The sequence below is a fragment of the Loxodonta africana genome, unplaced genomic scaffold (assembly GCF_030014295.1).
Source record: "Loxodonta africana isolate mLoxAfr1 unplaced genomic scaffold, mLoxAfr1.hap2 scaffold_29, whole genome shotgun sequence".
Classification (NCBI taxonomy): Eukaryota; Metazoa; Chordata; class Mammalia; order Proboscidea; family Elephantidae; genus Loxodonta; species Loxodonta africana.
In genome coordinates, this window is record NW_026975011.1 from 623969 (window position 1) to 649096 (window position 25128).

The 25128-nt window shown below is 38.3% G+C and overlaps 1 protein-coding gene and 1 pseudogene across 1 annotated transcript; one reads left to right on the top strand and one right to left on the bottom strand.

The window, feature by feature from the left end:
• The first annotated feature begins 13309 nt into the window (after positions 1 to 13309).
• Positions 13310 to 20329, top strand: LOC135229388 (olfactory receptor 4C11-like; annotated as a pseudogene).
• Positions 20330 to 20421: 92 nt separating this feature from the next.
• LOC135229389 (olfactory receptor 4C6-like) lies at positions 20422 to 23844 on the bottom strand. The gene has a single exon (XM_064278988.1). It carries the CDS (start codon positions 22837 to 22839, stop codon positions 21931 to 21933), a length of 909 nt encoding a protein of 302 aa, XP_064135058.1. The 5' UTR covers positions 22840 to 23844; the 3' UTR covers positions 20422 to 21930.
• Between the last annotated feature and the right edge of the window lie 1284 nt (positions 23845 to 25128).

Below are 25128 nucleotides of genomic sequence, written 5' to 3' on the forward strand. Positions count from 1 at the left end.
AAAATGAAACATAAGACTTAAGTCTGAGGATGATGATCTAGAGGTAGGCAAGACTCTGGCCAAGTTGATTATGATTGTCTAGGCCCTTTAATCATTGAAATGTATCAATATTGTCTCTTTTAATGATTCATTCCGAACCAAGAAAACTTTCCAAGGAAGTCTACAAAATTTTTTCCCCATAGAAAGCCATATATTGACTAATGACTAGGGTGAGTGTGATGCTCAATTATTCCTGCCTCCTAGTATTCATTCCTTGTACAATGCCCTCTCCTTGAGTGGGGGCAGGATACGTGATTTTCCTACCACCAATAGAATATAGTAGAAGTAATGGGATAACTTCCATGATTATGTTATGTAACACTGCAATTTCTGTATTATTCACAGTCTCTCTCCCTTGTTGGTTTTGAAGAAGCAAGCTGTGAGATTGTGAAATGCCCTTTGGAAATGTGCACATAGACAGGAAATGAGGGCAGCCTCTGGCAGATAGCCAGCAAGAAACTGAGGTCATCAGTCCAACAACATGCAAGGAACTGAATTTTGCCAATAACCACATGACTTGGGCACAGATCCTTCCACAGTAGAGTCTGGAGATGAGGCCACAGCCCCAGGTGATGCCTTGATTGTAGCCTTGGGAGTAGAGGAACCAGCTAAGCCATGCCTGGACTCCTTATGCACAGATACTGTGAGATAATAAATGTGTGTTATGTTAAGCCAGGCGCTATATGGTAATTTGTCACACAGCAGTAGATAACTACAGTAGATAGCTGAGAATGTAGGCCTATTTTCTAATTATATTTTCTCAGAAATGTACTAACCTCATATTCGGTCAAAGTTAGCCAGTCCATGAAGGCTGTCCATCTCTGAGAATGAACAGATTCCTTTTTCGTGGTATAAATCTGAAGATCAGTCGTGATACATAGTTACTCCATGGTGGAACAACAAGAAGGTGCAACCCTGCCAGGCAATTTCTGAACTTTTCGCCCTATGTTTCTATTTCAATAAGCTTCAGACTTCGATGTTATGAATTTTGATGTAAAAAATACTCAGAATGTTGGTGAAGGAATCTTATCTTTGTATGTGATATACAATATTAAAAATCCAGATACATTCAAGGAATATAGTACTAGTTATAGTATAGTGAAATTTGTAAGAGCCAGAATTTGACAGGACTTTCTTGTTTTTCCAGATTTCACAATTTTTCCTTCAACAGCATGCAGTCACCATTTTTCTATCATTATTTAGTGGAAAATATATATACAGATGGAAACATGTGTATACAATAATATTTTAATGAGTTTTTGATAAACATTTACACAGAAAATTAAGTTTCCATTTGGCAATTTTCACTCAAATTAAGTGATTTTTTTTTTTTTAGTTACATTTATCACAATGTGTTAACATTCTCTTTAATTGTGTTCATATTTTAGTCTCATACTGATGGTTTTTAAGTAGTGTAATGATCTTATGGGTAATCTTTTATTTTGTGTGTCACTCTTCTATTTTACTATAAGGTGATCTCAGGGGATAGGCTTGGTTCTAGGTTTAAAGAATGTCTCAGGGTGATAGTCTCAGGGAGTCCTCTGTTCTCTACTGTTCGTTTGTTTGCTTTTTTTTTTTTAATAGCAATTTGAGTTCTACTGCACATTTTTCTTCCATTCTATTGTGATCCTGGTCAGAATGGTCAGTGATGGTAGCCAGGCACTGACTAGTTCTTTTTGTCTCAGGGTAGATGACGTTGTAGCTTATGTAGACTTGTCTCTTCTCAGAGTTTTGGTTACCTTTTACTGTTTTTCTCCTGGACAGGAAAGACAAATAATTGTGTCTTAAATGGTCAGCTTGCAAGCTTTTAATTCCAGACACTAGTCACTTCCTTAGGATGCAGATCATGATTTTTGTGAACTATGTTACGACAATTGACTGAGTTGTCCCGTGAAACTATGGTCCCAAGCTTTCAAACCCCAAAAGTCAGTCATGGAAGGAGTTTGCTTATGTCTGTGGAATATACGTATTTGTGTCTTCAACAAATCTATATGCTTGTACTGATATTTATATTTACACATGCCTATTTCAGGAAACCCTCGTGGCGTAGTGGCTAAGTGATACAGCTGCTAACCAAGAGGACAGCAGTTAGAATCCACCAGGCACTCCTTGGAAACTCTATGGGGCAGTTCTACTCTGTTCTGTAGGGTCGCTATGAGTCAGAATTGACTCGACTGCAGTGGGTTTGTTTTGGGTTTTATAGATATTTCAGAAACCTTGGTGGCATAGTAGTTAGAGCTATGGCTACAAACCTAAAGGTTGGCAGTTCAAAACTACCAGGCACTCCTTGGAAACTCTATGGGGCAGTTCAACTCTGTCCTATAGGGTCACTATCAGTCAGAATCGACTCGACGGCAATGTTTTGTTTTGTTTTTATAGATATTTCTATCTGCTCTTACCTATGTACCTACCTGTATACCAGTATGACTATATTCATCCATATATGCTCACTCATATTTTACTTTGGTTGTACTTTGCTTACTACATCCACATTTGATGCCACATTTCCCATTACCAAAAAAAAAAAAAACTGATTTCATGGAAGGCCCTAAAGATTCCGCAAGAAACCTGCTGGTACTAATAGAAGAATTTAGCAATGTTGCAACGTGTAAGATTAACACACAAAAAATCATCTGGGTTCGTCTACACTATCAAAGACTACTCCAAAAAAAAAAAAAAAATCGAGAAAACAATATCATTAGCCTCCAAATTGATAAAATACCTAGGAATTAATGTAGCCAGGGACATAAAAGACATCCAACGAAAATGATAAAACATTACCATAAGACACCAAAAGAGACCTAGAAAAATGGAAAGGCATCCTGTGCTCATGGATTAGAAGACAGTATAATAAAAATGTCAATTGTACCAAAAACAATGTAGAGATAAAATACAATCCTGATAGAAATCCCAACAACATTCTTTACTGAAATAGAAAAATTAATGACCAACTTCATATGGAAAGGAAAGAAACCCTGAATAGCCAAAGCAATACTGAAGAAAAGGAACAAAACAGGAGGCCTTACACTCCCTGATATCAAAACATACTACACAGCCACTTAATCAAAATGGGCTGGTGTTTGTTCAGCAATTGATACATAGACCACAGGGACATATTTTTATCTATGAATGATTGATTTTCAACAAGGAGTCAAAGACCATTCAGCAGGACAGAAACAGTCTCTTTAATAAATGGTGCTAGCAAAACTGGATACCCACCTGTAGAAAAATTAAACAGGACCCATACCTCACACCATACACACAAATTAACTCAAAATGAATCAAAGACCTAGATATTAAACCTACAACCATAAAATCCCTGGAAGAAAACATAGGGAGAAAACTATGGGACCTAATCGTTTGTAAAAATAGGATAACCAACATAACACATACACAAATAGAAGACAAAATAGAAAATTGGGACCTCATAAAAATTAAAAACTTATGCTCATGAAAAGACTTTATTAAAAGAATAAATAGATAATCTACAGACTGGGAAAAATTCTTTGGAAACGACTTACCCAATAAGGACCTAATCTCTAAATTCTATAAAAAACTGCAAAAACTCAGCAACAAAAAGGCAAATAGCCTGATCACAAAATGGGCAAAGGACATGAACAGAACATTCACCAAAGAGGACATCCAAGCAGTCAACAGACATAGGAAAATATATTCACTATCATTATCCATTGTTGTTGTTGTTAGATGCCTTCTAGTAGGTTCCAAATCATAGCAACTCCCTGCAAAACAAAAGGAAGCACTGCCCTGTCCTGTGCCGTCCTCACCATCATTGCTGTGCTTGAGCCCATTGTTGCAGCCTCTGTGTCAATCCATCTTTTGACAGTCTTCCTTTTTTTCTGATGGCCCTCTACTTAAGGTCCTTCTCCCGGGACTGATTCCTCCTGAATGAAACATGTCCAAAGTACATGTGATGAAGTCTTACCATCTCTGCTTCCACGAAGCTTTCTGGCTCTCCCAAATTTTCCCACTGTGTGCAGGGAGCCAGCTGTTTCCCTCTGTGTTGCCCATTGGTCTGAAGTATTCCCCTTGCTTTGCTACCATTGAAATCTCTTCCCTTCTTAGTGCCCATCCTTCTCAGGCCTCAGCAAGATTCAACAGCATTGTCTCGTAGCACCATGGTTTTTCTTCACCTCCTTCCAATTGCATGTACTTTGAACTCCCACTCCAATTAGTGTTGTCTTAAAAAAATAAAGCTACAGTTTCCTCAGATTAGCTCCTGTTCTGTGTTCCCTGATTGTGGTGTTGCCTTGCCCTGTCCCAAAATGGCTGCAATGAGCCAGTGCTCTGGATGTTAGCAGGTAGGTTCTCCCAGCTTCTGGGCAGTCCCTGATCCTCCTCTCTCCTGCTTCTGAACTCACCCTGACTCTCCAACACCTCAGCTGCTGTCCAGAGTACTTCACCATTTTGTGCAGCTCGTGGTGGAAAATATTTGAGTTTTCTTTTTCTGACAGATTTCTGCCTTACACAGGTTCCAGCTTTCACAAATTTTACTGTATTATTACATAAAAAGGAGAGTGGTCTCATTAATATTTTGAGTTTTTTTTTGTTAATATCATATTGTTTTTTAGGTGAAAGTTTACAGAGAAAACTAGGTTCTGATTTAACAATTTTTATACAGATCGTTCCATGATATTGGTTACAATTCTCACAACTTGTCAGCATTCTCATTATTTCCATTTTGTCCATTCTATTTGCATTGATCTAACTTCCTTCCCCCTCCTTGACTTCTCGTCTTTGCTTTGGGGTAAATGTTGACCATTTTGTCTCATACAGTTGATTGTTTAAGGGACGCATTACTCACGGGTGATATTGTTTACTTTATAAGCTAATCTATTATTTGGCTGATAGGTGAGCACCAGGAGAGGCTTCAGTGCCAAATTTAAAGGATATCTTAGGGTGACAGTCTCAGGGGTTCCTCTAGTCTCTACTGGTTCAGTAGGTATGACTTTTTTTCAGAAATTTGAGTTTTGTTCTACATTTTTCTACTATTCTGTCTGGGACCTTCTACTGTGTCCCTGCTCAGAATGGTCTGTAGTCATATCCGGGCCCATCCAGTTCTTCTGGTCTCAGGTTAGAAGAGACTGTGGTTCATGTGGGCTGTTAGTCCTGTGGACTATTTTCATCTTTAGTTTCCCTTCATTCTCTTTCATTCCAGATGAGTTGGGTTGTATCTTAGATGGACACTTGCAAGCTTTTAAGCCCCCAGACTCTACTTACCAAACTAGAGTGTAGAACATTAACTTTATGAATTATGTTATGGCAATTGACTAAGTTATCTCAGGAGTCTATGATCCTAAGCTTTGTAACCCCTTAAACCAATCCTGAGAGTTGTTCAGATTTGTCTAGGAAGTCTCTAATTGTGCTTCCAGGTGCTTTATTATGTATATGGATATATATGCAACACACACACACACATATATATACATGTGCCTACAGACAAACCTATGCATCCACGAATACCTTCCTATATACATATATGCATATGCGTCATGCAAACCCTGGTGGCGTAGTGGTTAAGAGCTATGGCTGCTAACCAAAAGGTTGGCAGTTCGAATCCAGCAGGTGGTCCTTGGGAACTCTATGGAGCAGTTCTACTCTGTCCTATAGGGTCGCTATGAGTCAGAATCGACTCGACGGCAGTGGATATATATATAAATATATATATGTGTGTCATGAATTGAATTGTGTCCCCTCAAAGTATCTGTCAACTTGGCTAAGTCTTGATTCCCTTGTATGATTGTCTACCATTTTATTATCTGATGTGATTTCCCTATGTGTTGTAAATCCTATCACTATGATGTAATAAGATGGGTTAACTGCAGTTATACTGATGAGGTCTACAAGATTAGAAAGGGCCTTAAGCCAGCCTCTTTTGAGATATAAAAGAGAGAAGCAAGTAGAGAGATAGGGGGACCTCATACCACCAAGAAAGCGGTGCCAGGAGCAGAATGCTTCCTTTGGACCTGAGGTTCCTAAGCTGAGATGCTCCCAGACCAAGCAAAGACTGATGACAAGGACCTTCCTCCAGCACTGAGAGAGAAAGGCTTCCCCTGGAGCTGATGCCCTGATTTTGGACTTGTAAGCCTACTTGACTGTGAGAGAATAAATTTATCTTTGTTAAAGCCATCCACTTGTGGTATTTCTGTTATAGCAACATTAGGTGACTAAGACATTACTTAACCACTCATGTATTTTTTTTTGGTTGTTATTACTGTTGTTGCAAAATTTTATTTGTTGTAGCATTTACTGAAGTTTTTCCTTTTTCTTGTGTACTTCCAAGTATCTTCATTTACCAACGTCAGGTTGTGTAGACTTCGCCCATATTGGTATTGCCTTTCCCATCAACAAAAATAACAAATGTCTGCTATCTCGATAAGGAGCTCTGGTGGCACAGTGGTTAAGAACTCAGCTGCTAGCCAAAATACTAGCAATTTGAATCCACCAGCTGCTCCTTGAAAGCCCTATGGAGTAGTTCTAGGCTTTTTTTTAGGGTCACTATGAGTCAGAATCAACTTGATGGCAGTGGATTTGGTTTGGACTATCTAGACAATGAATCCCCATCCTTCCCCCTCCCATCCCTGGTAACCATCAAAGAATGTTTCTCTCTGTGTGTATATCTATTCTTGACTTTTTATAATAGCGGGATCATACAATATTTGTCCTTTTGTGATTGACTTGTTTCACTCAGTTTAATGTCCTCTAGATTCACCTGTGTTATAAGATGTTTTGCTGACTAATTATTCTTTATAGTTGTGTAGGTAATATTCCATTGTGTGTATGTACAATTTGCTTATCCATTCATCTGTTGATGGGCTCTTAGGTTGTTTCCATCTTTTTGCTATTGTGAATAATGCTGCAGTGAACACTGATGTGCCTATGTCTATTTGTGTCACTACCATTATATCTCTTGGGTATATACCTAGGAGTGGGGTTGCTGACTTATAAAGTATTTCTATTTTTAGCTTTTTTGAGGAAGCATAATACTGTTTTCCATAGTACCATTTTACAATCCTATCAGCAATGCATAAAAGTTCTAATCTCCCTACAACCTCTCCAGAATTTGTTGTTTTCTGTTTTTTTCATCATTGCCATTTTTGCAGGGATGTCACATATCTCACTGTAGCTTTGATTTGCATCTCTCTAGTGGCCAATATCATGATGAGGATGGCACAGGACCAGGCAGTGTTTGGTTCTGTTATACATAGGGCTGCTATGAGTTGGAACCAACTCAATAGCACCTAACTACAATAACATAATGGCTAATGATGTGAGCATGTTTTCATGTATTTGTTGGCCATCTGAATATCTATTCTCTTATGTGCAATGTCTGTTCATGTCCTTTTTCCATTTTTTACTGGGTTGTTTATCTTTTTTTGTTGAATTATTGAAGTTTTCTGCATATTTTAAAGATTAGACCCTTGTCAGATATGTCATTGTCAAAGAACTTTTCCAGTCTGTAGGTTCTCTTTTTAATTTTTTTGATGAGCATAAGTATTTAATTTCTAGGATGTCTCAGTTACCTAAATTATCTTTTGTTCATGCATTTTCAGTTGTGTTTGATAGGCTATTTATGCCAAAAATTAAGTCCCCTAGTTTTGTTCCTTTATAATTTTACGTTTAACATTTAGGTCTTTGATCTATTTTGAGTTAGTTTTTGTGTATGGTGTGAGGTGTAGATTCTATTTCATTTCTCAACAAATGGCTGACCAGTTTTCCCAGTGCCATTTGTTAAAGAGACTGTTGCTTCCCTATTGAATGAACTTCAACTCTTTGTCGAAGCTCAACTGCCCATAGATGGATAGATTTACATCTGGGTTCTCAATTCTATTTCATTGATCTGTGTGTCTGTCATTGAACCAGCACCAGGCTGTTTGATTACTGTGGCTGTATAATAAGTTTTGAGATTGGGAAGTGTGAGGCCTCCTACTTTGTTTTTCATATTCAATATTGCTTTAGCTATTCAGGCCCCTTTTCCTTTACATATAAAGTTGAAGATTAGTTATTTTCAGTTCATTAAAAAATGTTGGAATTTGGATCAGGATTGCGTTATATCTGTAGATCACTTTGGGTACTGTTGACATTTTCACAATGTTAAGTCTTCCAATCCATGAGCATGGGATGTTTTTCCATTTATGTAGGCCTCTTTGGCTGTTTTGCAGCAGTGTTTTATAATTTTCCTTGTATAAGCCTTTTATGCCACTAAAAAAACTAGTTAGGTTTATTCCGAGGTATTTTGGGAGATGTCTTAGTTATCTAGTGCAGCTATAACAGAAATGCCACAAGTGTTTTTCTTTAACAAACAGAAAATTATTTCCTCACATTTTAGGAAGCTAGAAGTCCGAATTCAGGAAGCTGGCTCTAGGGGAAGGTTTTTTCTCTCTGTGGACTCTGGAGGAGGATCTTGTCTCTTCTGAGTTTCTGCTCCCAGGCAATATTCATGTGGCTTGGAGTTTCACTTCCCCCATCTCTACTTCTTTTGCTCTCTTCTTTAATCTTTTTGTATCTCTAAAGAGATTTTTTTAAAGAGATTTACTCAAGACACGCCCTACATTAATCCTGTATCATTAACATAACAAAGCCCATTCCCAAATAGGATTGTAACCAAAAAACAAAAACATATTTTTTGGGGGGTACAGGATTCAATCCATAACATTCCACCCTTTGACCTCCAAAAGTTCATGTCCTTGCCACATGCAAAACAAATTCACTCCATCACATCATGCCAGAAATTTTAAATCACCTCCAAGTTCAAATCTCATCTTCTGAGTCATCTAAATCAAATATGGGTGAGATGTTAGGCATATTCCATCCTGGGGCAAAGTCATCTTCATTTGTAAACCTGTGAAATATAGAATACTGATTATCTGCTTCCCAAATAGTGTTGGAACAGACACAGGTTATATATTTCCATTACAAATAGGATAAATTGAAGGGAAAGAAGGGTTAAAGGGCACCAAGCAAGTACAAATCCCAGCAGAATAAACTGCATTAGTTCTCACGCCTTTAGCATAATCCTCTGCATTCTGAGACCACAGATGTGGCTACTTTTGGCCTATTTCCTGCCTGTAGAACTCCAAAAGACAGACAACGTTCTTTCCTTTTTCTCTGTCCTCTTCAGCCTAAAATGATGTGTTTTCTGCTGTGGTAGTTGATTAGATCCATCAGTAACAGGCTTAATCTCTTAAAAAAAAAAAAAAAAAGATTGTGTAGCCACATGCTTGGTGAACATCTTAAGATATGTTTCATAGTTTGTACAACAGAATTTCCCAAATCTTTAAGTTTTGTTTTAATTTTGCACAGTTCATTTTTAAGTCATCTCTTTCTTCTTGCATTTTACTATAAACAGCAAGAAGAAACCATGTGGCCCCTTTAAGAGCTTGCTTAGAAATCTCATCAACCAGATATCCAAGTTCATTACTTACAAGTTCTACCTTCCACCATTTGGACATAATTCAGACAAGTTCTTTGCCACTGCATAAAAAATATCACACTTCCTCCACTGCCAGTCACATGTTCATCTTTTTCTTTTATTGTCTCAACAGAAGTACATCCAATGTTCACATTTCTAAGAACATTCTTTTCCTGGAGCCATATGTATTCTCTAAGATGATAGAAGATTCTCTATAGTTCTTCTCACTTCCTCCTGAGCCCTCACCTGAATTTCCTTTGACGTCCATAATTCTACCAACATTCTCTTCAAGGAAATATAGGTTTTTAATAGGCACCTTAAAACTCTTCCAGCCTACATCCATTATCCAATTCCAAAGCCACTTCCACATTGTAGATATTTGTTACAGCAACACCCCCACTTCTAGTTAACAAATATCCCACTCCTGATACCAAATTCTGTCTTAGTTATCTAGAGCTGCAATAACAGAAATACCACAGGTGTGTGGCTTTAACAAACAGAAATTTATTTGCTCACATTTTAGGAGGCTAGAACCCTGAATTCAGGGTGCTGGCTCTGGGAAAAGCTTTCTTTCTCTGTCAGCTCTGGAGGAAGATCCTTGTCTCTTCTGAGCTTCTGCTCCTGGGCAATCTTCATGTGGCTAGGTATCTCACTTCCCCCATCTCTGCTTCTCTTGATTGATTGTTTAATCTCTTATAGCTCAGCACCATGCCTTAATCCTGTCTAATTAGCATAACAAAACAATCTAGTCCCATATGAGATTATAGCCACAGGCATAAAGACTACGAATTATAACAATTATTTTGGGGGAAACACAATTCAGTCCATAATAGTGCACTGTTTTAAATGGTACTGTTTTCTTGTTTTCCTTTCAGAATTCTCTTTGTTAGTGTAGAGGAACCCAACTGGTTTGTGTCTTGATCTTGTACCTTGCCACTTTGCTGCATCTTTCTTGTGGATAATATTTTGAGTTTTATAGTTTCTTAGAGTAAGGCTAGGCTTCTATGAAAGGGAAACCCAGTGATAGAGTGGGTTAACATATAGGAATTTTATTCATCTTGATATAATGGTCCCATGTAAATGGCCCAGGATGGAAGGGCAGTACCTCTTCTCTTTTTCATTACAAGACCCAGGTTACTTCCAAGCAGTTGCTTGGTCACCTCCTAGAACTTTTATGTTCATAGTGTGATCCGCCTGTTAGTATCACTGGCATCACCTACGAGTTTGTTAGAAATGCAGAATCCTAGGCCAACTGCAGACCTTGTTATTAGTCATTAGGTGGTATCGAGTTGGTTCCAACTCATAGAGACCTTGCGTACAACAGAGAGAAGCACTGTCTGGTCCTGTGTCATCCTCACAATTGTTGTTATGTTTAAGCCTATTGTTGCAGCCACTGTGTCAATTCATCTCGTTGAGGGTCTTCCTCTTTTTTGCTGACCCTCTACAAAGCATGACATCCTTCTCCTTGGATTGGTCCCTCCTGATAACATGTCCAAAGTAAGTGAGATGAAACCTTACCATCCTTACTTCTAAGGAGCATTATGGGTGTACTTCCTCCGAGACAGATTTGTTCTTTCTTCTGGCAGCCCTTGGTATATTCAACATTCTTTGTCAACACCATAATTCAAAGGCATCAACTCTTCTTCAATCTTCCTTATTCATTGTCCAGTTTTCACATGCATATGGGACTACTGAAAACACCATGGCTTGGGTCAGGTGCAGCTTAGTCCTTAAAGTGAACATCTTTGCTTTTTTACACTTTAAAGATTTCTTTTGCAGGAGATTCATCCAATAAAATACGTCATTTGATTTCTTGACTGCTGTTTCCAGGAGTGTGGATTGTGGATCCAAGTAAAATGAAATCCTTGACAACTCCAATATTTTCTCCATTTATCATGATGTCGCTTATTGTTCCAATTGTGAGGATTTTTGTTTTTTTGACGTTGAGGTGTAATCCATACTGATTGCTGTGGTCTTTGATCTTCATCAGTTAGCGCTTCAAGTCCTCTTTGCTTTCAGCAAGCAAGGTTGTGTCATCTGCATATTGCAGGTTGTTAATGAGTCTTCCAATCCTGGTGCTGCATTTTTATTTATATACTCTGGCTTCTTGGATGATTTACTCATCATACAGATCAAATAAGTGTGGTGAATGGATACAATGCTGATTGCACAACTTTGTTGAAACCATGTAGATTCCCCTTGTTCTGTTCAAACGACTGCTTCTTGGTCTATGTACAGGTTCCTCAGGTGCAAAATAAATGTTTTGGAATTCCCATTCTTCACAATGTTATCCATAATTTATTACGATCCACACTTTCAAATGCCTTTGCAGAGTCAATAAAACACAGACCTAATGAATCATAATTTGACTTTTCACCCTAGTTGATTTATATGTACATTATAGTTTGAGAAGAATTGCCCTACAGCATTATCATCTATAGCTGTAACACCCCTCACCCCCGGTTTTAGGTATCAAGAAGGGGAAATAAGCTTGAGAAGTACAATGTCAACATTTGCTATTTCAGCCTGGAAGTTACACATATTTCTCCTGTTCACATCCAATTGACAAGAACTTGGTCACAGAGCTGCACCAAGCTGCAAAGGAAGCTATGGAAAGTGAGCTCTTTTGGGGAGATCATGAACCTAGGTATCACCTATTACTGAAGAGGAAGGAGAGAATGGATTCACAGAAGCAAGGACTCCCCATTATTGTCAAGTACAAGTACCAGTGATAAAATGAAAATCTCTATCTTTAGTGTTCACATTATAGTGGATAGTGCTATTTCATAAAGCCCAATAAGAAGTCCATGGTTTTTATACATTCTCAAGATTAGTAGAAATTGTGTAAATATTATTCAAACTAGTGATTGCCTTTTTTTTTTTTATGAGAATATTTTAAATCCCCTACAATAAAAAAAAAAAAAAGTTCCTTGGAGTTGATTTTGACTCATAGAGGCCTTACAGGACAGAGTAGAACTGCCCCACAGGGTTTCCAAGGCTGTAAAGCTTTACAGAAACAGACTTCTACTTCTTTATCCTGTGGAGTGGCTGGTGGGTTTGAACTGCTGACCTTTGATAAGCAACCAAGTGCTTAACCACTGCACACCCGGGAATATTTTACAGCACCATAGCCTCCATTTTTCATTCTAACTCTCCTCCCCAACTGTGATGGTTAAGGTTGTGTGTCAACTTGGCCAGGCCATCATTCTCAGTGGTTTGATAGTTGCGGGATGTTGTGATCAGTTCCATGATGAGATTTGATGTTATGTGATCACCTCCATGATGGGATCTGCTGTGAGTGGTAAATCAGTGGAAGGGGAGTTTCCTTGGGCATGTGGCTTGCATTGAATGTAAGTGGATATTGTGACAGGGCATGTGGGCTTTTATTGGTTCTGGATCCTGCAGCTGGCTCCTGTTTATCAGATCTCGACAATATACAACAACAACAATTTCCAACCATATCTCCATTATTTACAGCCTACTTCTGCTAACTCTATTAATTCTTTTTTTCCCATTGTGACATATAAACCATTATTCCTGCCAACATTTTGCATGACACCAGCTATGCTCCTGCCTAAGAAACTTTGCACAGTTTGCTCCCTCTGTCTTAATTATTCTTCCCCCAAATATTTGCATGGCTTGTCCCTCACTTCCTTCAGTATCATATTCAAAATTGGTGTTTTTTTCTGTCCAAAAGATCAATGCTAAAAATAATCTTTAAATAAAATTTGTTTTAATTAATTGTTCTTGTGTTACTTGTTGTAAATTTAAATCCCTCTGTCATCTTCCTTCTTTTTTTTTTTTTTACTGATTTATCAACTTCAAAATATTTTAGAAATTGTGGAAAATTTAATTCATAATTTTCATGTAAATTTCTGTTATATATTTTATTAATATTATTAGGATTAATAATAATTATTATAGTTAACAGTAATATGTTCCATAATAGGAAAGTAAGGGAAGTTAATAAACTTGTCTAAAGTCACATAAACATAAGCAATGGAGTCAGAGAATTCAATCGCATCACACCTACTTGAGATTTGCCTACCATTTGAAAAGATTGTACTTAAAGGAGAAAGCCTTTGGTAACTTTCCTTGGTAACTTTTAGTGGTCTACATATCAATGTGAGTTTGAAAGTGTGCTTGTTCCTTACAGCAGAGTGTGTGGGTGAAGTGGAGGCAGAGATGTGGCTACATGAACACTTGGTAACTGAAATTGGAGGTGTCCCTTAGGACAAATGAAGTAGAAAGGAGGGCTCTGAGGACAAAATCTGACTGTGGACAACCTTGTCTGGGATTAATTGGCCCTATGGTTTGCTGCTATATTTTTTCATGGTTTGCTGTGCTGTTGGGCTAGCTGTGCAAAGTAGCTCATTGAGCCAATCTCTCAGGGTTGAACCCAGTGCCGTTGAGTCGATGAGTGGGGAGAAATGCAGTCCTTGGCCTCTGGAGGCTGGAATGCAGTTCTGGGCATCTGTGAACTTTTATGAAACCCCTATAAATATCTGAAGGAAGAAGAAAAAGACATACTTAATTCATGTGTTTTGTCAGGGAGTGTTTTGAGGGTAGTAGAACTGACATTAGAAAAATTTCTACCATAGAATAATGAGAATATTTTTTGTTTTAGAAAATTTTAAGTGCAGAAATAAGAAACTTAAAAAAATTTTCTCTTGCTAGCATTACAGACCCTTTCATAGAGTTTAATTCAGGCCTTCTAGGAAGAGTTAGTTATCTGTGGGGCATTTATTTTCTCTTCTGATAGCTCCTGCAACAGAAAGCCACAGTAGACCTATCTCAAGTACAATTTGCATGTTGCAATGCACTGTGCATAGTTAATCTTCAAAGTAAATTAGAATTGAAAAAGAGAAGACTATGAGTTCTCCGTTGAATGTTATTCCTTCACTTACAAGAAAAAAGGTAGGTTTTTCAAACCCCGCTGAAATATTTCCTTTCTCTTGCCTCCCATTTCAGTGCTGCTTCTGTATAATTTTCCAACACCACCCCATTTTTTTAGGACAGTTACCATCATCTAGTTATGTCTCCTAAGAAACTTGAAGTTCCAGGAACGTATTTCCCACAGTGATGGGAAGGTTCTGATGTTTCAGGGACCCTCAACTTTCACTGGGCTCTGCTTGGTGCATCCCTGCCTCTGAGGCCAATTCTGATGGAAAAAAGGGGGTGAAACAAACTATTCCCTGGCACCAAGACCAACCTGAAAGAATATCCTACCTTCAGACTATTTGCAAGGTTTAAGTTCAGGAAAAGCATGAGGATGCATAAGTGAATACAATATTGGGTGTCCAGGACCCACCGTCAACCCTGCTTAGAGCCTAAAACCACACCTACTTCTGGAGTTGGAGAAAAAGACAACATGAGGCATGGAGGAGGGAGAAGAAATCTCTTTAATAAAATCCTGGGATAGACTATTTAATCCCTAACATAGTTCTTTGCTCACCCTTGCTTGCCCTAGGGATTTCTCCCTTTTATCCCCATCCTGATCCTTCCTCCTTCTCTTAGCCACAATGACTTATTTTTTTCCCTTTTGATCTGACTCTTTTTTTTTTTCTTTACCCCCTCCTCAGTATTATTTTTCAAGTATGAACATAAAATGCTGATCTCTTTGTTTTACCCATTCTGGAATTTCCATGCATGAACACGCCAGCAGCTTCCTTCTTTACCTGTTTATGTTTCCTGGGCTTTGTGTTGGCTCTATTTGGATAGCTGGAGACTGATGTTTTGTACGGCAGTGTAGGGTGAAGTGTTAGAGAGAATGCTATGGAGACCAAAGACTGGTTTTGGTCTTGGATTTACTCTAACTGCTCTCTGCTAAACTCTGCCTCCCAGCTTAACACAAAGTGCACAAAGTAGAAAAAAGCTAACTTGCCTTACTTAACTCATGCGATATTATAAAATCAATGGACAAAAGATGTTGAAGCAAAAATGAGAGAAGAATATAATCAGGGACTACATGATTCAACAAATATTTAGTTTTGGGCTGTGGAAGGCCACTAGCAAGAGAGTGACTTGGGGAAATACAGATAGGCTTCTCTGAGGAGATGTTTTTTGAACTGGGTACTCTCTCCATAGGTAGAAATGAAAGTTTAGGTTGTAGCAGAGGTAGGGGTGTTCAGCTGACGTCGGATGTGAAAAAATCGGAATGAGATGGTCTGGGTATACTAATGAGAAACATTAAGTGTCAGACTTGACTGGAGCATGCATTGGCAGAAGTCCGGAGAAGAAAATTAAAAAGCAAGATTCTGTTACAGAGCTGGAGGGCTTGAAAGCCATGATGAGCACCGCAGACAGAGATTATTAAAATCATAGTAACCATTTTATTTATGACTCATCACATTTTTTTGAATGCGAACTTCGTGTTTTTAAGGGATGACAATGGGGTAAAATGAGGGAGAGGGGATTGCTGAATTTATGTTCTCCTTCGCTGTTTAGAAATGTAGAACAGGCATCTCAGTAAAAGCTTGTGAGAATCCACTTAAAGAATTCCAGAACTATCCATTTTATTATATCCCAGTCTGTATTTTTGTTAAGCATGAGTTAATCATTCTCACAGTGAAAACCTACACGAGTATAGCAATACATACTGTTTTTATTTCATCTAATTGTGTGAGACTTTTTATTTAAATTTTAATGACTGCTCTACTGTGTGACAAGGTTCTTATGTTAAAATTGAGAGGAAAATTATTTTCTTGAGCGCCCTCAATGAAAGTAAGGATATTCAGGCTTAGGTACGAACCAACTTGACCAAGGTCAAGTGACATTTAAAGACATAGATGAGATTATAATCCACCTCTCTGGGCTCCCTACATGTTTTTTGCCTCCCACAGAGATGAGTTGAGAGTTAGCACTTTGGATCCTTCTTTAAGAAAGGAAGTGACAAGTCTGAAGCCACTGATGAATCATATTTGGGATAACTTCAGAGCCAGTCTCTATTTTGTTGAGGCTACAGTGAATCCAGATCCCTGGGCAGTGTACAGGGTCTGTGCTTGTCTAGTAACCTACAGGGTGGCAGTTTAAACCCACCCAGTGGCACCGTGGAAGAAAGTCCTGGTGAACTGTTTCTGTGAGGATTACAACCCAGAGAACCCTCGGGAGCAGTCCTACTCTGTAACACACGGAGTTGTCAGAAGTCTAAATTAACTCCATGGCAACGGATTTCATTTGGTGTTTTACAGTGAATCTACTTGAATCCTCTCCATTGACTTTCTAAGTGCAGGGACGGAAAGAAAGTCTTCAGTAGGTCTCCAGAATCTTGAAGAAGATAGGCACTTTGTTATAGAAAAGCTCAAAGTTCAAATGGACTAAATTCAGTTAAAAAAAAAAAAAAGATGGCTAAATTCCATTAAACAACTTGGAGTAGGTGCCTGATAAATCTTAATAGAAGGTGCTGTTATGTTTTTATGCCTCCAAATTTTCTACTTTGCCAATAGAGAATATCAGATATTTATAACTTGGCTTTTATGGCCTTCAGCTACGAAGGCGACTTACTTTTCCAACTTTTCTACCACAGCTTTTGAGTCTGACCAAACTAGAGGGTTCATACTGATCTGTTTTCTTAATATAGCATGTGCCTTACCACCACTAAATTTTTTATTTCATTTCTTGTCATCTAAATGCCCACATTCCTTTGCTTTTGATTCCAAACTGTTCACTACCAAGATCTTGTTTTATCTCTGCTTTCCTCTTATCATGGGTCCCTTGTAATGATGCTATTACATACTTTTGATTGATGTTTCTCTTTTTTATGTCTTAGAGATATTTAGAACTCTCAATCCTAGCTTCTGATCATCATAAGAAAACTATTGTCATCCACAGTGCTGATATGATTTCAGCCACTCAGCAAAGGAACTTAATATTTTAATGCAATGGTATAGCTTTATTATGGATATATAAAAAATTTGAATTAATATTCTTGAAAAATGGAAAATCTCTCTTGTAAATCCAGTAGTGAAAATCATAATGAAAATAACCACTCTTATTATGGGTACTGAGTACTGGCATCTAATAATCTGATTAAGTCAAGTTATTTAATCTTCGCAGCAACCTTAAAGCATATATTATTTTATTATTTCTGTTTTACAGATGAAGAAAACAAAGCACAGAGATATCAAAGAACTTGTTAAATGTCACACCTCTGATGAACAGTGGGGTGAGGTTTGAAACTAGACAATGTGACTTCAGACTCTATGTATTGATCACTCTGCTAACATATCTCCTCTCAGTTCTAAGTCTGAAAGTTTACATCTAATAGAACTTGGTTTGGAACTTGGATCTTTCCAGTTAAAATTATAGCTCACTTTTTACATAATTTTGAATTCTTCACTTTTTTTTTCAATCTATCCTTGAGAAATTTGTGCTTTTCTCTCTGCATGTGGTTTCTTCTCTTCTAGTACATATTGCATAATGTCTTACTTTATTAATGATCTCCAAATAAAGTTTTTAGAAGAAGTATCCTGGGGAATTCAGAATAAAGAAGGTTATATATGAGTAAAAACAATACTGAGGTTGTTAGAATATTAGAAAGTATATGCAAGTCAAATTTATAGATAGAGAAGCTCAATATTCTATTTTAAAGCTAAGTTAAGGGAATAAGTTCAAGACAAAGATAAAGAGTAGTTTCCCTCCATCATGCCAACCAAAAGCATCGCTGTGGGTTGAATTGCACCCTCCCAAAACGTGTTGTAAATCCTAGCTTCTATGCCTGTGGTTATATTCCTATTTGGGGATGGGTTGTCTTTTTTATGTTAATGAGACAGAATTAGTGATAAAACAGATGAAACAAGAAAGCTGGGAAGGCAAGATAGGGGAGGAAAGATACTAAGCCACATGAAGATTACCCAGGAGCAGAAGCTCAAAGAGACGAGGACCTTCCTCTGAGCCAACAGAGACAGAAAGCACCCTGAATTCAAACTTCTAGCCCCCTGTTTGTTAAAGGCACCTATTTGTGGTAATTCTATCCTAGCAGCACTAGATAAGTAAGACAAACATCATCCAGACATTCATTATGTCATGAACATCAGAGAAGCTCACATCTTGACTACTAGAGGCATAGATGATAAATTGTCAAAACAGTTTAGTTGTAAAGCATATACCACTCAAGATCCTAAAGAGCCAGGGATAATAGACACAAAAATGAGTCAACAGAACTGAAAATATGTTCTTAAGAAGGAATTCTCCAACAATAAAATTATTGCTTAATTACATTGGAATGGTGTTTTTCAGATTTCAAAGCACATAGATAAGATGCATAATGCATCAAACATATAAAAAAAACCCCAGTGCCATCAAGTCTATTCCGACTCATCGCCACCCTATAGGACAGAGTAGAACTGCCCCATTGGGTTTCCAAGGAGAGCCTGGCGGATTTGAACTGCCGACCCTTTGGTTAGCAGCCGTAGCACTTAAGCACTACGCCACCAGGGTTTCCATCAAACACATAGTCATGTAAATGTCTGTGTGTAAATCTTTTTTTAAATTCTCATGATAACTCAGAATAAGGTAGAGCAGATATTGGTACTTCATTTTTCATATGAAGGCCAAGTTTCAAAGCAGTTAAGTCACTTGCCCAGGGAAAGAACAAGTTTTATAGTTCTCAGTCTTGGTAAAAAATCAAAGTTTGTAAAGGAGGCATATATATATATATATAATTTTTTTATTCAAAAAATACAAAAGTGCTGGGCCAATCAGACAGTTTCTAAATGAATCAACAGATAAATCTGGGAGAGGTCTGTGCATCTGTAGATTTACAAAGATTCCTGGGGAATTTTGGTGCACGCCAAAGGTAATTGGAGGTAACAGAACATGGAACAGAACCAATTAATTCAGAGTTTAGCCAAATGATTTTCCCAAAATGTCACTTTTTTTCTCTCTGCAGATTAAACCTTTGTCAAATTCATCCCACCTACAGCCACTTACATAGTGATGAATAACAGTGTGACCGAATTCATTCTGTTTGGGTTGACACAGGATGCTGAAAAGCAGAAAGCAATATTTGGAATCTTCTTGATTCTTTACCTTTTGACTCTGCTGGGGGATTTTCTCATTGTGGTGACTATTAAGACAAGTCATACCCTTGGGAGTCCCAAGTACTTTTTCCTATTCTACCCGTCCTTTGCTGATGTCTGCTTTTCTACAACTACGGCACCCAGGTTGATTGCGGATGCTCTATCCTAGAAGAAGACCATTTCCTACCGTGAGCGCATGACTCAGGTCTTTGCAGCCCATTTCTTTGGGTGTATGGAGATATTTGTGCTCATCCTCATGGCTTTTGATCACTATGTGGCCATTTGAAAGCTGCTGCAATATAAACAACCACCATGAGCAGGTGTCTGTGGTGTGCTGGTGATTCTGGCCTGGGTGGGATCTTGTATCCATTCTTCAATACAGATTTCCTTGGCTTTGATATTGTCCTTCTGTGGTCCCAATGTGATTGATAACTATTTGTGTGACTTGCAGCCCTTGTTGAAACTTGCCTGCATGGACACTATGTGATAAGTTTGCTGCTGTGTCCAATAGTGGGGCCATATGCATGATGAGTTTCACGCTCTTGCTTATATCCTATGTTGTCATTTGATACTCTCTGAGAAACCACAGTGCAGAAGGAAGGTGAAAAGCTCTTTCTACCTGCATCTCCCATTTTATTGTGGTAGTCATGTTTTTTGGTCCATGTATATTCATGTACACACACCCACCAGCTACATTTCCAGTGGACAAGATGGTGGCTGTGTTTTATACAATTGGGACACCCTTTCTCAACCCTCTGATATATATACTGAGGAATGCAGAAGTGAAAAATGCCATGAAAAAGTTATGGCGTAGCAAATTATGACTTCAGCTGATAAATATGGTGTATTTAATTTACACTTCCTTAACACATTAGTTTTTGTTACATGGACAGGAAAGGTGAAATACTCCTAACAGGAAACAGTCCTAACAGGAAGCAGTCAATGTATATCAACATGTTATTGGTCCATTATATACACATTTAATATTCTGAGAGGACTGCATTAGACTATGAGTACTTAAAGCTCATAACCATTGTAAACAACCTATAATGAGCCTTACTTGGATTCTATCAACACCTGACCATTTTCACTTGGTAATTTAACTTCTTGTAGACATTTTTCTCCAGAAAGAAATGTGCTGACTAATCACAGGATAATCGTGTGCATGTGTGTCCACCAAATTCCTTTTACAAATCTTTTTCTAGTACCATATGAATTTGGTCAACATGAGCCAATCTGTAGGAGACTGGAAAGTTGCAGAATTCAGATTGTCATTTTGCCAGTATGAGCATTTGATAGGATGCTCCTTGAAGATGATACATTGGACACCTGTAGCTGAGCCTGCCCTACTGGGCAATCCTGTGCTGATACCACTAAGTCTCTCTTTCTGCCTATATTTTTCTGATCTCAGTCCCTGCAGCCACCAATGTGGAGGATCATATGCTAGTCTGTCAGAATAGCACTCTCTAGAAGTGCCCTTTCAGCATGCACGTACACATGTATGTGTAAATGCACACACACTCACAAATACAAACAAATTTTAAGGTACTTGACTGGAATTTTAAGGTACTATGACCTCTGGTTGACAGACAATTAAAAATTAAAGTAGGAGGTGATGTCAGCCAAATGGCAGAGTAGGTAACTCCAAACATGTCCTTCCACAGAAACATCAGAGAAACGAGTACCGACATGAGAGGCAGGCATACCTCTACTCCCATGGTGGGGCAGGGGAATTCTCTACATCCAAAGCTGTTCTCACAAACCACTCTTCCAGTTTATACTGACCAGGTTTCATATTCTTTACTTAGTTGTGAGGGTTCTTATCTTCATCATTCACTGCCTTCACTGTAGTAGCAGGTATGGTGTGATCTGGAACGCACTTTGTAATTTCACTTATCATGTGTAGCCAAAATTTCAATCTTAACACCTCGTTACATTAGAAATGTGAAATCATGATTCGTATCATTGCCGAAATTCAAAAGAACTGATTTCTCCTTAGGAAGGGCTTACACAGTACTCGAATTTGAGAAATAACTTGTGTGCACACATGTGAAAGGTACATTTTATGGACAAAAGTTTGTATAGTTAAACTTTACCTGTAAACAGGAAAAACTACAAAATGAATTATAGCTCTTAGATCTGATAATGGAGTTCCAGTAGTGAGGTAAAAGGACTGACCTGGGGAAGGCTAAAGGGGAAAGGGTAACCACCACAAGGATGAGATTAGGAGGAAGAAAAGAAACCTTGAAAATCAGTATCATAATTTCTATGTTGTAAATATCCTAAACAATAAATCAGACTTGTATTTCTAAAAGATCCCTCTGGATTCTTCTGGAACTTGGGCTGTTTTATTTCTCACACATCTTGGAAAGAATGACTTCTCTTTAGGAGAAACTCATAATGTTTTCAGCATGATGACAGTTACTTGCCATCTAAAGTCTCTCATTGCATCCAAAGTTTCTTCATGGTATTTTTCACCTCTGTGCTTCTCAGGATGTAGATCAAGGAATTTAACATGGGTGTGATGATAGACTCCGACATAGCCATTGCCTTGTCTATGGGATAAGTGGCCACAGGTGTTACGTACAAGAAAACAAATGGCACAAAGAACAAGACAATCACTGTGAGGTGGGAGCCACAGGTAGACAGGGCTTTGCGCCATCCTTCAGAGCTATAAGACTTCAAAGAGCAGAGGATGATCATGTAGGAGACAATGAGGATAAGAAAGATGGTCACGCACATCACCCCACTATTGAGGATGACCAAGAGGCCCAGGACGCAGGTGTCCATGCAGGCCAGTGTCAGCAACTGAAACAAGTCACACATAAAGTGATCAATGACATTGGGACCACAGAAAGGTTTTTGGTACATGAAGAGAAGCTGTATCATTGCATGCAAAAATCCTCCCACCCAGGCCCCTCCCAGCAGCAGGCAGCACATCCGAGAACTCATGATGGTCCTGTAGTGCAGGGGCTTACAGATGGCCACATAGTGGTCATAGGCCATCACAATGAGAAGGATGATTGACACTCCACCAAAGAAATGTTCTGCAAAGAGCTGGGTCATACAGCCTTTGAGGGAGATGGTAGTGCTCTCAGAGAGGGAATCCACAATCATCTTGGGGGCGACGACAGAAGAAAAGATGGCATCCATGAGGGACAAGGAAGTAAGGAAAAAATACATAGGTGACCTCAGACTCTGACTTGCAGTCATAGTTACCACAATGAGTAGGTTTCCCAACATGGTGACAACATACATGATTAGAAACACAGCAGAAAATATTTTCCTCAGCTCTGGGTTTTTCGTAAGACCCAAAAGAATGAATTCAGTCACATTGTTTTGGTTTCGCATTTACCAGGTACTGATATGAGCGCTGGCTGAGAGTCGGAAAATCTAAAAAAGCAACATAGTGTTTATAGTTAGTGACTATTTGGCGTCATTCATTTGGCTCAATGTGTGTTTGGAGAGGTAGAGGCAGTAACCAGGTAAACCAGAGAATTTTAGGACAAGGCAAGGAATTTCTGAGGGCAATGGGAAACCAAGGGAGAGTATAAAACAAAAGAGTATTATAATTTCTTAATTGTAAATAGCCTGAATTATAAATCAGGCTTACATTTTTAAAAGATACCTGTGGATTCTAGTGGAAGCTGGACAGCTTTATTTCTCACATATCTCTGACAGAATGAATCTCAGGGGAAATTCATAATGCTCTCAACATAGTGACAGTTACTTGCCAACCAAAGTCTAGACCAGATGCCATGGAGTAGATTCTGACTCATGGTGACCCCATGAATGTCAGAGTAGAACTGTGAGCAATAGGGTTTTCTATGGCTGATTTTTCAGAAATAGATTGCCAGGCCTTTCTTTCGAGGTATCTCTGGGTGGATTCAAACCTCTAACCTTTTGGTTTGCAGCCGAGGCCATAAACTGTATCACCTGGGACTTCACATTTCTCAAGGTTCTTAATAGATTACTAAAGATGAAGTGGGCACCAATACAATTAATGATATTTTATAGAACAAAAGGAAACGGCAGTGAACTCTGAACTGAATAGAGAATACTAGTATTAGCCCTTTCTCCAGGCTTGAGAGTGGATTTGATATCAGGGACTGGCTATTATTTCTCTGTCAGTCAGACTCAATGATGACAGCTATCAGCTTTAGTCGGTAAACATTTGTATTTCTAGACTTGCTTCAGCCATAATCAAGGATCAAACCATACCCCAAATTTCCAATTCAGCTCTGAATCACAACCCTCAGCTACTTTTGTGATATTTCTTTTCTCTTTCCACAATGGTTCACTGAAGAACATTTTCGAAAGACCACTCAAATGAAGAAAGGGACAATCTTAGTTAACATTTTTCTTTTTCTTTGTCAGTCCACTTCCCTCTTATTCCCTAATTATTTAAGCAGACAACAAGTATTTTAAAAACTCAGAGGATGCTGCAAATTTGAACAATAAAAAGCATCAGATGTGGCTTGTTTCCTTAAATAAGGGCAGACCTAGTAAATTTAAAATAATGACAAAGAAATAAGTGATAACTGAAGAAATGAAAGAAAAGTAAATTATTGAAGTTTTAAAGCTAGACAAAGGCTATTCCCAGCAGGGGGACAGCATGTGCAAAGACCCAGAAGGAGGGATAAGAGACATGGTTCAGGGCAGAACAGAAAGCTAAGGTCTTAGAGTTATGTACATCAGGTTCTAATTTCGACTTCTGGAACGCTTTTTAGCTGTGTAATTAGCTAAAAGTCATTTATCCTTCCAGATTTGCATTTTTATTTAGAAATATTGAATTTGCATATTTATAAATGCATTTTAATAATATAAATTTATATAAACATTGCTGGCATCATGTATGCAAATGCACTGTACATTGAATTTTAATCAATGATTTATCATTGACAACATTCCAGGTCAGTATAAGGAGATTTATAATATTCCCAATTTTCTGCTGCTACAATGCTACAGTGAATGTCTTGTATTGATATATCTATGACTATATCAGGGAAACCCTGGTTGCATAGTGGTTCAGACCTGCAGCTGCTGAACAGTTTCCAGGTGCTCCTTGGAAACTCTATAGGGGCAGCTCTACTCTGTTTTACAGGGTTGCTATGAGTTTTGGCACAGTGGTTAAGAGCTAAGATGGTAAGTTGGAATCCACCAGATGCTCCTTGGAAACCCTGTGAGGCAGTTCTACCACGTCCTTTAGGGTCACTGTTAGTCAGAATCAACTAGACAGCAACTGGGCCAGGTTATAACAATATAGATACAGGTAAAGATATATAGCAATAGATTTAAGTATTTCTGTAAAGTGAGTTTCTGCAATAGAATTGTAAAATCACAGGATAGGAACATTTTACACTTGGATAACCAAACCAAACCCATTGCCGTCAAGTTGATTCCAACTCAGAACACTGCAGGACAGAGTAGAACTACTCCAAACGTTTTCCAAGGGGCGGCTGATGGATTTGAACTGCTAGCCTTTTGATTAGCAGCTGTTGCTCTTATCCACTGTGCCACCAGGGATCCACTTGGATAAAAAAAAAAGATATTGGTAAATTCTCCTTACAAAATGGTCATGCCTGACAATAAGGTATTAGACAGCTTTTATGTTTCTATCAGTTTTGTCTTTCTTGTTTA

Excerpts from the sequence above, each read along its gene's own strand:
- LOC135229389 (XM_064278988.1), bottom strand. The coding sequence starts at position 22,839 with ATGCGAAACCAAAACAATGTGACTGAATTCATTCTTTTGGGTCTTACG.